Source organism: Pleuronectes platessa, chromosome 1 (assembly GCF_947347685.1).
Source record: "Pleuronectes platessa chromosome 1, fPlePla1.1, whole genome shotgun sequence".
Taxonomy (NCBI): Eukaryota; Metazoa; Chordata; class Actinopteri; order Pleuronectiformes; family Pleuronectidae; genus Pleuronectes; species Pleuronectes platessa.
In genome coordinates, this window is record NC_070626.1 from 3461783 (window position 1) to 3475439 (window position 13657).

Genomic DNA, 13657 nt, shown 5'->3' on the forward strand with positions numbered 1-13657 from the left:
TGGGACAACAGAGTCAGCAAGTCACACTACAGCTCTGACAGCACTGCACACGTAAGTAAAATCAGAAACTCAGCAGAAGTTTTTCCTCTCCACAGTCGTCAAACTGCTGCTCATTGTGGGAACTGTTGGGTTTCTCTACAAACAATGTTAAAGTTCCGACCTTCAATGTAAAGTGCCTTGAGATGGTGTATATTATGATTTGGCGCTATACAAATGAAATTGAATTGAATTGAACTGCCATTAAATCACACAGACCATATGGAATTTAAAAGTCCTTTATCAAAATGGATTGATTGTGTCGTAAATTACGAATTAAGTTTGTGAATTGGAAATGAACGACTCGCACACTTTTATCAGATTGTCTAACTGTATCTTGGTTTCTTTACTCAAGCAAGTTTATAATTTATGCAGTTATCCACGCATGAATCAATCAAACCAATAGCTGTTCAGTAACCATAAGGTGGTCAACACCCACCGTGGGACTGCATGAGACAAAACTTACCTCAGTAAAGGCAAAGTCCTCTTTGATGTGGAAGAAGCGAGTGTTGTAAGACTCCAGTTTGACCTCTAAGAAGTGCTCTGGTGAGTGCTGCAAAAGAAATAAGCAAAGAGCAACAATTAACATACAGAGAGAATTAAGTTAGTTCTCACTCTCTGCAATTATAGAGCTAAGCAAATGATACGAGATAATCATAGCTTAGAATAAGATTATATTTGTTCCCTGTATGTGACAGATGTAAGTCAATGATCCACATGTTCTAGCTATGCCCTCACCTGGAGGGGTATTGGAAAAGGTCTTTCTATAGTATTAACGGTTCAAAATAAAGATACAGCAAATAGACCATTAATTACAGTGGAATGCATTTCTCAAAAACAAGGTATGTGCATAAAATTCACAGAATCGGAGTTAAAGTATGTAAACAGGCTGTGCCAAATTGAAATAAACAGAAAGAAAGAAAAAATACATATATATATTATAAATCTAGGAAACAATCAATCCAAGTATTCAATGTGAATTTGAAATAATTAGTTATTAACAAAGAAAGTATGTATCAAATGACAAAATAATGGAAAAACTGTACAGTATGCCCACACAAAAGTATTCCCCACCTAGGGGGAAAGATTAATATGTGACACACGGATCTACTTTCTCTGGTTATGTCTTCTCTGTTTGTTTCAGAGCATAATTTAAGACTTTAATGATCAACTTCCAAGTTATTATTTTATATATATTCTGCTGAGAAAAAATTGTTGATTAAGATTTTTTTAATTAATGTATTTTTTTCACCTTTTTTTTCTCCAGAATAGTTTTATTTGGATACCTCTGCTTTAGAATATAATACACACACAAATCCTCCACCACTGTGTCTCACCAGCCTGGCGTTAGGTATCTTTCTGGGCATAGGTACATCCACAACAGGCAGCTCAGCGTGTCTGGGGTAGGCCTGGGCCATGCAGTTGCTGGGCGGACTGCCTTTAGGGATGATGGCTGTGATCTTCACCCTCTCACAACCCTTGACGGAGCAGAAGGCAAACTGCTCCCTGTCGTTATGGGCCTTTACCTTCAGGAACAGCAGACTGCAATCCACATAATCAATTTATGCATCCCACATTGCCTCTGATAACTGTCAATCATAGAAAATACAGTGACATGGTGAAACTCACATTTATCTTGGCTAACATATATCGTGACTGGAAGTAGAAGCACATACAGTCATTTAAAAAGGGGAGCTGAGCCCCTGAGAAGTCAGATTACCAGACATTTTATTTTGTATGGAAATACATAATTTGTTGAGTTGTAAATATCCATCACAGCTTACTGATCCACTTCCTTCCTCCAATAACTGTACTTACTGCACTGAAGCAGTAATCAAGTGTGCCCACTTTCCGTTTGACCTTCAAATGAAGTCATTTAGATTGCTGGAATAAACTGTTGCTTTGTTAAGACCCTTTCTAGTCAATTAACTTTAGTTTCTTGACCTGTTGTAGACCAGATCTCCTCAAAATCGATGTAGGAATAACTACTGAATCCTCATGTATTCTAGTAGTCAAGACTTCCTTCACAAGTTGGTATGTAGTTGTGTTGTGTGTCTCACCCTGTGTCTTCCTCCCAGTAGTAGTATCCTCTGATCAGGTGGGAATGGTTGATCTTCTCTGTCTGCGTTGTCCTCACAAAGACGCCAGTCTTGCGGGTCTGTTTGGTCAGCCGGTTGTGGATATCGGATATGATGGTGAAGTTGGTGCTTTGTGGGTAGCAGAGGCCAACATTGATCCAGTCATTTCTGACACACACAACAAAAGAGTCACAAAAAGAATGATTTAATTTCACGGTAAAACCAGTCCACAAATCCAAAAGTAACATCACACATGAGTATTCCTCCCTTCATCTCATCAGGTAAAATATCTTGTGTCTTGGAAAAAAAGTTGGACAAATGAGTTGATCATTTGATCGATAGTAAACAACTGCTGGATTTAGTGTCTGCAGGATTGACAGCTTTGAGCATTGCAGGGTTTCAATTGTTGGCTGCACAGAAATAAATGTCACCATTGATCTAGCGCAAACAAATTGTAATCACTCCTGAAAGAAATTATGTAAGTTTGATTAAAAAAGTACGGTTAGTGTTATGCTTTTGTCCATGACAAACTGTTGGGCCATTTAGGCAAATCCTCACTTTCTGACTCCCCTTCAAAAGGGTGTTTGAGAGTTAAGACTTGGCCTAATGGTTCAAATTAGAATTACGGTCAGGTCAGGGTTTCTTAGGGTTGGAGTTAGGCATTAAGTTAGGGTCGTTATGGTTCAGGTAGGGGGCTAGGGAAAGCATAATGTCAATAAGTGTCCTAACAAAGACCGAGTTACAAATGTGTGTGTGCGTGTGTGTGTGTGTGTGTGTGTGTATGCATATGTCTCAAATAGCTTTTAAACATGTCATTAAAGCTTTATTCAGAAAAAAGGCTTTAATAGCTTAATTGTACTCAACCAATCACCCCCCAAAGCCACGATCAGTTAGTATACCCTTAAAAAAAGACAACAGCTGTTTAAAAAATAAACAAGTCATATTTCAGCTCTTTCTGCAGAGAATCAATCTCACTTGCTGTATTCGTGCACGAACTGTAGATGGGGTCACTGGTGTATGCACCATCAATGGAAATATACTGTTTTGGTTCTACACTGTCCATGTCAGGGTGGATTCAGGCCATAGGGAATAGCTGACGTGCTTAAAATGACGATCTTCCTTTATTCAGTTTAAAATGCCGAGGGCCACACTGTTTGAAAGGAGGAGCACAAAGAGAGACTCGCCTTTCTGTGGTCAACCCTTGTAAATAACAGAAGTGAGAGGAATGAGCTAACGGCCTCCATCAGATTACTTTCCTCATCTGAGTGGCCTCAGGAGCTGCCCTGCCATTTACAGAAGTCCTTTACGGAGGGATCACTGAGGAAAACAAAATGAATCTAGTCAGCTAACTTCCCCTGCCATCACCCACAACACATTATTTTGTTTATGTGTTCTCTCCCTGTATTTTCTCTTTTTAACTGGGTAGCAATTCAACCACTTCATGAAAGATTAACTCATCAGTATACTTCAAACAAAGGGCTTTTCAGAGTCTAGGACACCCCTTCGCTTTCTGTATATATTTGAATTCTCGAAACATGAGTTGTGCTCATGTTACACAGAAACTGGCCAAGTGGAGTGTGTGAGTAAGCAAGGTTTGAACTTCTCTCTATGCCAGAACAGGGCGGCTGTGCCTCAGGAGACATAGAGGGTTGTCCACTATGTGTCCTTGGGCGAGACACTGAACCCCAGATTACCCCTGATGACTGTGCCACAGTGTTTGAGTGATATGTGATAGAGAAAGTGCTGCGCATAGATGAAGTTTATGAATATGCGTGTTTATGAATGATTGTAAAACTGTAGCATGATTTGAATGGGAATCTAGTATGGAAGAGTGCTATTTAAATACAGAGCATTTCCATAAATACTTGTGAATTCATATATAGTCGGACAACACTTGTCCGACCAGATATTTTAATATATCAATTCAGACAATCTGACTTTGAATGACAAACTAGGCAGATGTGCTACTGTAAAACCACTGAGCAGAAATAAGCATTTTGAATAATGATTCTAAGCTTTGAGGGAAGTGGACGGTTGTGTGCAGACCACCAGAGTTTAACCACTGACTGTGACCGTGGTTTGTATTCCATACCACAATCGTTGATTTGTGCCAAGCGAGAGCTGGGTAATTGAGCGGGCTTTACACTACAGCTCCCTCTGGCATCACAAAACACTTGACACAACTTTTTCCCACACAAGCAGTTATACCGCCCCAACACCCCAAACTTTGAAGTGTGGAATTGGTGTAGTTCTCCTTTTGATGTCTCAGCATCCTTTAAAGAAATAGATCGTATGATATCATCTGAGCAAATGTAAACACGAAAGTGCTTCACTCTCTTCTAACTGATCCCTCTGAAATGTGGAGTGAAAGGCCTGACTCCTCCTGGCTACAATCCTAAAGCCTGCTGGATCTCTCTCCAAGTATTTTCATACAAATGGGATTAAAGGCACATACATTTTCCCCATCATAAACAGCTATGTTCTAGCTTTTTAGTTCAGAGCTTGGTAAATAGTCATGTTTAGAAAGTTGTGTGATGCTGCATGTGACATTTGTGGGGAACACTACATGAGTGAAACAGTACATACCCGGAACAAGAGACAGCATCTTGAATCTACCTTGAATCTTCCTCTGTGTATGAAAGGTGCTTTATAAATAACATTGCCTTTTCCACAACACCAGACCAAAATCCACCATCCACTGGAAAGAGGTTAAAGGTCAGCAGGAGGCAGTAAATTGCTAGAGAAAGATGAGGGTGTCCACATCTGACAATAGTCCATGTTTGATCAGGGAAGTTTGCATCCACCCACAAACATAACAACCTGTTATCTAAGAAGTATGGTCCATGACATTTGACACCGCTCCAATTACTGAATGTGACACCATTGCCTTCTACCTCTCGACCTCCTTTTCCCTCTCCATGGTGTCCGCTCCAGTGCCTCTCCAATAACAGTGTGATGGAGGAGCTGAGAGTACAAGCTGTAAATCACATCATGGATGGTTGATGGAAATATATGAAGTCCAAGAGCTACTCTCTGTGTTCAAAGTACCAGGCTTGTAAACAGGTCAAATGCTGGTCGAGAACTAGCTGATTCAAAAAGGTGAATTGGTGTCTGGAGTAGTGTGGGCATTAGTTAGCAGTGGTGCAGCAGCATTAGTGTGTCTGTGAACACAGGATGCGTTCAAGCAGAGTTGTTGGCTATTTCCATTTTGGCCGGATGTAAAATAGAAAATGGTCCTGAATTTCAAACATATGCTTCAAACCACATTTCTGATGTGCAGTTTAAGGAAAAAGGAAAATTACCTGAGTAGACCTTAGACTGTATATAAACATGGACCACATCACAATTCCCAAAAATGAAGCCAAAATATGTGGATGCCCCCTGGTGGCTGGTTGCAGTTTCGGTCATAAACCCCGCCCTCGACATGTTAGCAGTTGGCACTAAACTAAAAACTTCAAAAGACAAGATGGAAGCACCCATACACTTTGGCCTCATTTTGTACAATAGGAGGAAGTTGGGACAAGTAGTCCATCTTGATATCCGGTCATTGGTGCAGACAGCTGGCATAACGAGATGCCACACATCTGAAGGACAACTTAAATACATTTCTGTAGATGCACTGTTTGATCCAGACTGAATTTAAGTCAACAACTTAATTTTTGGCAAACAAGGTTGTAAATAGAATAAATACATTTCACATTTACTCCACTACCAAATGTTCCTATATCCCGCACAAACGTGTTCCTAAGTCTGCAGGACGTTATTGATTGTGTGCCTATTAGTAAGTATCTTTTTAGCAATGATAATAATGACAATAATGATACAAATCACCCACAAAATCACTACTATTTCACAGCATCCTTATCAAGATAACTTGTGGGCGCAAGTTTCCACAAGTAATTATTTTAAATGTCGTAGCACTTTAGTTCAGCTTAGTGTTTTTTAACTGTAACTCACATGCTGTGGTATCTGGTCTGACGATTAGAGAACTGATCCAAACCTCATTTTTATATACGGTACTTTTATCAACCAATCAATCAAATTGTATTTGTATAGCCCATATCCACAAATCACAATTTGTGTCATAGGGCTTAGAGACAAATATATTGGCATAAACCTTTAAAAAAAAAATAAGCTGGGGTATGGACAGAGAGCTGTTCTCATTCCAAATATTTTGCTTAAATTTAAATGACTGCAGCACACTTGCCTGTAGTTATTTAAATTTCTGCTACATCACACCAGGGAGGAAAAGTAATTTCCCCTATCAGTCAAGCCTTACATTGCTGATGACATTACATTGCTAAACTGGTTGGTGATACTTTTGAGAGGAATATTAGAAAAGGGGTATTTTAGACAATATTTGATAGTATTTTTATTTTTGCTCGGTCAGAGATATTTAAAGTTTAGTTTGATATGTGATTTCTAATAGTAGTTGCCTTGTGTGCAGCCTCTATTTTCTGTCTTACGTGCATATGTGTGCGTGTGTGAGTGTGTGCTTTAAGTAAAAAAGTAATGAGCTATTGAGTCTTACTTATTAAAGGTCCCGTGCGTAAGATTAAGTGAATGGGATCTATTGGCAGAAATTTTATATAAAAAAATCTTGGTGATGTTTTCAGTCGGGAGTTTCATCTAGGTTGTACAAATTGTTATTTTTCTTTACTTTAGAAGGAGCCCTTTATCCTTAAATTCTTCATATTTATTCTGAGCAGGTCATCACTATGGAGGCCGGCAAGTTTCTTTTATGGTAGCCCAAACTGGACAAACTAAACATCTTTTGAGTTTTAATGACAAAGGCTACCACAGGTTGTCTTTCATGCTTGGAAGGGGAGGGTGAAGTTAGGGGTATTCAGCTGCAACATTAAACTTCACCACAAGCAGTATCTAAATCTTACAAACTGAACCTTTAAGTCATGTTGAACAAAAATCCTTGATAAATAAACTAAATGTTTCTCCTCTGGTCAAACAGTACTTGGATGACGGTGGTTGTTTTTCATGAGTGTGTGTTGTGTGCTGTCACAGGTGCGACTCCTGTGTCCACTGACTTGTTGAAGTTGATGAGCCAGATGGTGACCTCAGCAGGCGCAGCCTGGTCCCAGTGTATAGTGTAGCCTTTGGCCAGTGTGATCACAGGCTGGAACTGCTGGTAGTGTTTTCTCTTCCCCAGGGCGCCCTCTAGCATCAGGGGCCGATCAGGATACTCATCCCTCACCATGTACATGTTTAGGTTGGCAGGGTTACGTGTCTGCACATAGATCTGAGGAGAACACAACCATTGAGTCGGAAGGCTGCTGTGAGCTAAGGATCCCTGGTGTACCTGTTATTTGATCCATTTAGCCATTTATACCTAATACAACCAATACAGCAAATTTCCCAAAACACATGCACTGAATATCAGAAATAATATATTTATTAAAACATAATTAATTAATCTCCTTATTTGCTCAAGAGGTGTTTTAGCATTGCTAATTTTTCCAACCACCAGAAATAAATGATATAATTATACAATATTTAAAGAAGTTGTAAGGAAAGTTTATCAACAGAATCAACCATCAACAATAGCCCAAGCCCTTATGAACTATTCATATGCATGATTGATTCTCATTTCACACAGAACTAACACTATTCTGGTCTTATTTGTGTTTTCACAGAACTTTTATTGGGTTTTTAAAATGCATGTAATCAACTAATGCCAGACAGGGTGTAACAGAAAGCAGATTTGTGTTTGAGGAGGCTGATGTGGTGTGATAAGTGAGTTTGACCCCTGATTACAACCCCTACCTGTGCATAATGACCACTGCAGATCGCAGCCTTCCAGTCAGGCACGTCGATGCAGTCAGGGTGACGGAGCAGCCAATTGTCCTCTTTAACCAGGAAGGCTCCGGGATACTCGCTGACTGAGCCATCAATATCATGGAACACTGTTGTCTTGTCCCCGTCCATCTGCATCTTATTAAACCAGGGACCCGGTTCCCCAAAAAACACCCGAGACGTGATCTACAGTGGAGAGAAATGGTGAGAGGCATTCATTTGAAGCTCCCAGTGAGTATTTTGTGCACATATGTAGTTTTTTTAATCTTCTAATCTTCTCCAATTGTTCAAGAAAATGTTTATCTTTTAAAGATAGAGTGAGCTTGATCTTGATTTCAGTTAGTACAGTTTACAGAATATAAGATTCAATAATTTGAATAATTTGAATTCATTTTTGTGTTATTTTTAATTTAATTTTTGATGAAGAAAATTCAGGGGGTAATTTGCAGTAATTTGTTATGCAGGAGGAATTATTTTACACAGGGGCTCTTCCTAACTTATTCATCCAAACAGAACCCGTCTCCCCAGAGAGTCCAGTATCAATAAATCACTCCAGGGTCATTTGTTCAGCCGATCTTGAGCTCTGAGTACACTGTCCACAAGGCACTTTTACAGTGAGTGGAGTCCACTTGCCACATCCTATATTAGCATGCTTTTCCAATGTCCATTATTATTTTTCCATTTATTAATATGAAAAAAATACTAAGGGGTACGTTTTTTTGTGTATTTCACACAAATGGTGACTTACAGGTACGTGGTCAAAGGTGATGTCAGTGACATTATTGTTGGGGCAACTCTGCCACGAATTGTTGAGCCTGAAGCCAAAGGCACTGGTGTGCCGTCCGGACAGAGCTGTGTACTTCCGAAATGTGCAGTTCTGCACGTTGATGGGTCCGTCATAAATTTGCATGCCCCGGATTGGAAAATCACTGCAGGGAAAGACAGATCCCACAAACACACACACCGACACACACACCGACACACACACCGACACACACACACACACACACACACACACACACACACACACACACACACACACACACACACACACACACACACACACACACACACACACACACACACACACACACACACACACACACACACACACACACACACACACACCATCAACTGAAAGAAGCCACCAATCAATAATACTGAGCCAATCAATCTTTTTAGATACCACGATAATCCCACGAGGATAAGGCAGTGTCAGGTTTGGAAATAGAATGTCAACATTCAGTCTTATGCTTTCAAGGTCAGACACAGATAAGCGCTGGTACAGGGAAAAAAGCACCATCGTGTGCCACACTGAACAGCGTGAGAGCACTTAATCAATGATGTGCCCGGGTTCATCTGGTTCCATCAAAAAATGTCAGCCTAAAGAGGAAGCTTCCAAACAGAAGCCCTTCATATGGAGTTCCATTTCTCCCCCACAATAAAGGAATCTCTAATACAGTAATACTGCTGTTGAGACATTCCCTCTTTACTCTGCCAAGTGGGCCAGGGCACAGGGCTGATTTCTAGAATACCATGTCTGCTCTCTCACATACCAGCCAGCCTTAAGCTTCAACTGCACCCAAAATACTTGGACTTAAAAAGTGTCTGTCAAATTGTTCTCACTCTGCTCTTTAACGACGAACAGCAGCTGTGCTAAGATGCCAGCTAAAAATGAAACAGGTTTTCAGTGTTTTCATGCAAAATTGTTCCATTTCCCATCCATATATGATGTTGTATTAGTGTTTCAAACTCCTAGTTTACACATGAGTTGATATATGAGCAGCATATTTAGCATATTTTAGCTAAACATGTCTCTTGTAACTGACATTATTCAAGCTGAGCGTGTCCACCACTCCTTACTCCAACTTTCAAGCTTACAATGGTTGTGTATTTGGTATTGAAAATGTTCTGATTAGTATGGTTTTGGCGATATGCAGATCAAAACTGTCAACTTGATGTGTGCCACAGTTTAAACTGGGCTACGTTTGGCTGGAAAAGTTGGGATGTCTAGGCAACATGGTTGAAATTAATTTACTGGTGTATTGGTTTTCAGTGTACAATAGTTTTGTACATGATTCTGTAATGGTCTGGATCAATATCATCTGCAGGTGGGTCTTCTTTGACCTCTCCTTATCCAGCAAATATGTCATTTCTATACTACTGTATATTCAACAATATATATGACATTGAGATTTACCACTGGGTCACCAATATACCAAACCAGGATCAGTGTCCTTGACAACAAAGACATTATACCGTCAGGACCTACTTAGCATACTGACATGCTTTTAAAACTACAAGTAAAGCGCATACATGCCAAAAGCACCAACTGTCGCCATCTCTCGAAATGTTAAAGATGGAGAACAATTATTCTTGGATCAATAAAATAGTTCCGTAGCTGAAAATATCTGGCAAAATATCAGTCCTAAAGTTTCCAAGTGCTACCAAAAATATTTGTCTTTGCAGTTTAGGCGGATGAAAGTTTGTGGGTAAAAACTAAAGCAAATCGCTAAAAGAGGAAATGAGCGTTACTTACACGCCCCGTGGCAAGGTCCTGCCAGTGGGATCAGAGCCCCCGGGGCCCCAGATCTGGTTGTCAGGGAGGTGCATCCCACGGTTGTCACTTTCACCCACAAACAGTGAGTTCTTCACCTGCTGACGAGAGCCGTCATCATCTGGAAACGTCCCTCCACTGCACACACAGAAGGGAGAGTTAGAGGCTGAAAGAACCAGTAGTGGCACTGGAGATAGTAGATGTAGGAGAAGTATCATCAAGTATCAGCCAGGGGATTTCCCTCTATCGGACCTAAACGGTCCGATAGAGGTCCGATAGAGGGAAATCCCTTTATGATCAAGACATTGCCAGTGTTCTTTACAAGAAGGGCCATAACAGTCTGTATCTACCTGAAGAACTTCTATGATTCTGTGGTGGCAAAGCCATCTTCTTTGGTGTGGCTTATTGGGCATCAACATCTCATTTGTTGACAGGCAAAGACTTGAATGACTCACTAGAAATTATTTAAAGGTGGGAAACCCCCTGACCCAGTGGAGGTGGTGGGACAGAGGAGAATACGAGCTAAGCTGTCATCTCTGATAGACAACTGGTCCCATCATTCAGTGAGAGACGTTGTTCCTTCCTGCAGCTGTTAGACTGTACAACCGGCTCTGCTACCAGTCGACCATACGTACCAATTCTTCGACTGCACTATAAACTCAGGTTTATAGGTCATTTAACTGTGCAATGCAAATTGCACAGTAATGTAATGGTTACTCAATGGCTTTGTGACACTGTACACAAATATGCTCACACTATATATTGTGTTTACAATCTGTACTTTATGTTCTACTTTTATATTGCCTGGTGTTAGTATTATATGTTAACTTATTTATTACTTCTGACGTCTCTGTCGAGGGACTATTAAAGTGTTATCTATTTTATTCAAGTGAACAAAACTGTTATTGTGTTTCCTTATGGAGTAAATATGTTTTTCAAACAATCTGTATGCCACATCTGTGAAAAATGTCATCTGAGATATTAACTATAAGAAAGTCTGTTTTAATAGAACAAACAGATTCACACAGACAGAACACAAACAATGAGAACAGGAACAGGAAAACAGTGTAAATGAGGTAACAGAGGCTGAGGTGCCATGACAGCTATTACTGTGCTGCAGTTCATGAGGAGCAAAAAATAAAAATATAAAGAAAAGGAAGTAATGAGTCCATGGGCACGCATCACAAAGCCAGTTTGGTAGACATGAATGAACTTTCTTTACTTTGTGAGTGTGGATGTTTGGGGTTATGGTCTTATTACATATCTTCGCAGGGAAAATCAATATATTAAGGTACAGAGAGAGAGAGAGAGAGAGAGAGAGAGAGAGATCCAGCCTGGGCAAAATATTTTACTACTTCTTCCTTCCTCTAACAGCAAGCTCCTGGTAAAGTGGCAAGGCCCCTACACCATCACCCGGAAGATGGGACCTGTCACATATGAGGTTCACCATCCGGAAAAGAAAAAGTCTGAATACAGTTACAGAGAAGGTAACATCAGAGCTCAGGAGAGCAGCGGACAAGAGTTTTTCCTGTCCACTTGATGTAAAAGTATTTTGTTTTTGAGTATTTTTTGTGAATGTCCACGAGAGCACCTTGGAGAGCCAGCTGAAAATAAATTGGAAACAACCCTTTTTGACTACGCCTGTTTTCACACTCTTTTGAGGAGTTTTTAAGAGAGACCCCGCCACAGAGAGAGAGAGAGAGAGAGAGAGAGAGAGAGAGAGAGAGAGAGAAACAGAAACACAATAAATGAGCAAAAACAGATATAAGGAGACTGGTTTACCTTGCCAGAGTGAGGCCTATACCATTATCAGCAAATCTAAAAAGAGAAAAAGAGAATATTAATGCTGCAACAGTATCAGTCTGAAGCTCCTGAGAAAAAACACACACACACACACACACACAGTCTGAAGGAGATAAAAAAGTTATTATCAGATAGGAATTAATTTCTTACTTTCTTCTCTGTCATCAAATGTGGTGAAAAAAAACAGAACCGATTCTGAAACTCTACGTTCAGCCGAAAGTTGACAACAAACATACACTCAGTGATCACTTTATTAGGAACATAACACACATAACTCATGTTCATGAAACCAGTTTGGGACTTTAACTTTGTGACATGGATTATCAACCTGCTGGAAGGGTCCATTAGAAGATGATAAACTGGGCCTACAAAGGGATGAACATGTTCAGCAACAATACTCAGATAAACTGTGACACTTAAATCATGATTGATTTGTATTAAAACCCAAAGTTTGTCAAAAAAACATTCATTACATCACACCACCACCAACAGCCTGGACTGTTGACACAGGGCAGGTTGTCTCTATGGATTCATGCTGTTGACTCCAGATTGTGACTCTACCAGCTGCAGCCTCAGCAGAAATCCAGACTCATCAGACCAGGCTACGTTTTTGATTCTTCAACTGTCCAGTGTTGGTGAGTCTGTGTCACTGCAGTCTCAGTTTTCTGTTGTTGGCTGACAGGAGAGGAGGCTGGTGTGGTCTCTGCTGCTGTAGAACCATCCACCTCCAGGTTCAGAAGGTTGTTTATTCTGAGCGGCTTCTCTGGTCACCACAGTTGAAAAGAGGCTTATCTGAGTAACTGTAATATCTATGTTTTGCTCCAACCAGTCAGATCGTTCTCCTCTGAACGCTCTCATCCAAACTGAACTGCAGATCACTGGATGCCCGTGGATCAGTAGTTTTAGAAATACTCAAACCAACAATATTGTCACACTGTAAATTTTCCTCCACTGTGATGTTTGATTTAAACATAAACTAAATCTCCTGACTTGTACCTCCAGGATTCGGTGTACTGCTGCCATATTATTGGCTGATTGGATATATGTGAATAAACAGTTGCCCAGTTGTTCCTAATAAAGTGCTCACTGAGTGTATGGTTACTTAACTATTTTGTGATATTTAGTGTTTAGGATCAAAATGTTCTTGCAGTACTCACTGGCAGTCATCCAGCCACACATCTCCTCCCCTCAGCCAGGCTCCGTGGTCCTGGTTCTTATAGGCCACAAAGTGGTGGATGAGAGCGGGGACTCTGGGTTTGAAGGGGTCAGCACCCTGGTGGGGGCCGTACCTAAACAATTCAACGACACATGCAACAACACACATATTCACGGAGGGGAGAAAGAGTGTTTGCATTGGACGATTTTTTCTTTTGTG

At 40.4% G+C, this 13657-nt stretch overlaps 1 protein-coding gene across 3 annotated transcripts in view; it reads right to left on the bottom strand.

The window, feature by feature from the left end:
• Positions 1-13657, bottom strand: part of cemip (cell migration inducing hyaluronidase 1) — a 146690-nt gene that overhangs the window by 2895 nt on the left and 130138 nt on the right. For all 3 annotated transcript variants that reach the window (XM_053419120.1, XM_053419130.1, XM_053419139.1), the window contains exons 18-26: positions 13440-13571; positions 12262-12297; positions 10462-10617; positions 8671-8851; positions 7893-8108; positions 7157-7368; positions 2097-2282; positions 1374-1578; positions 503-589 (exon numbers count right to left, since the gene is read on the bottom strand). In XM_053419120.1, the coding sequence (XP_053275095.1) occupies positions 503-589; positions 1374-1578; positions 2097-2282; positions 7157-7368; positions 7893-8108; positions 8671-8851; positions 10462-10617; positions 12262-12297; positions 13440-13571 (1411 nt within the window). The remainder of the gene's footprint in view (positions 1-502; positions 590-1373; positions 1579-2096; positions 2283-7156; positions 7369-7892; positions 8109-8670; positions 8852-10461; positions 10618-12261; positions 12298-13439; positions 13572-13657) is intronic.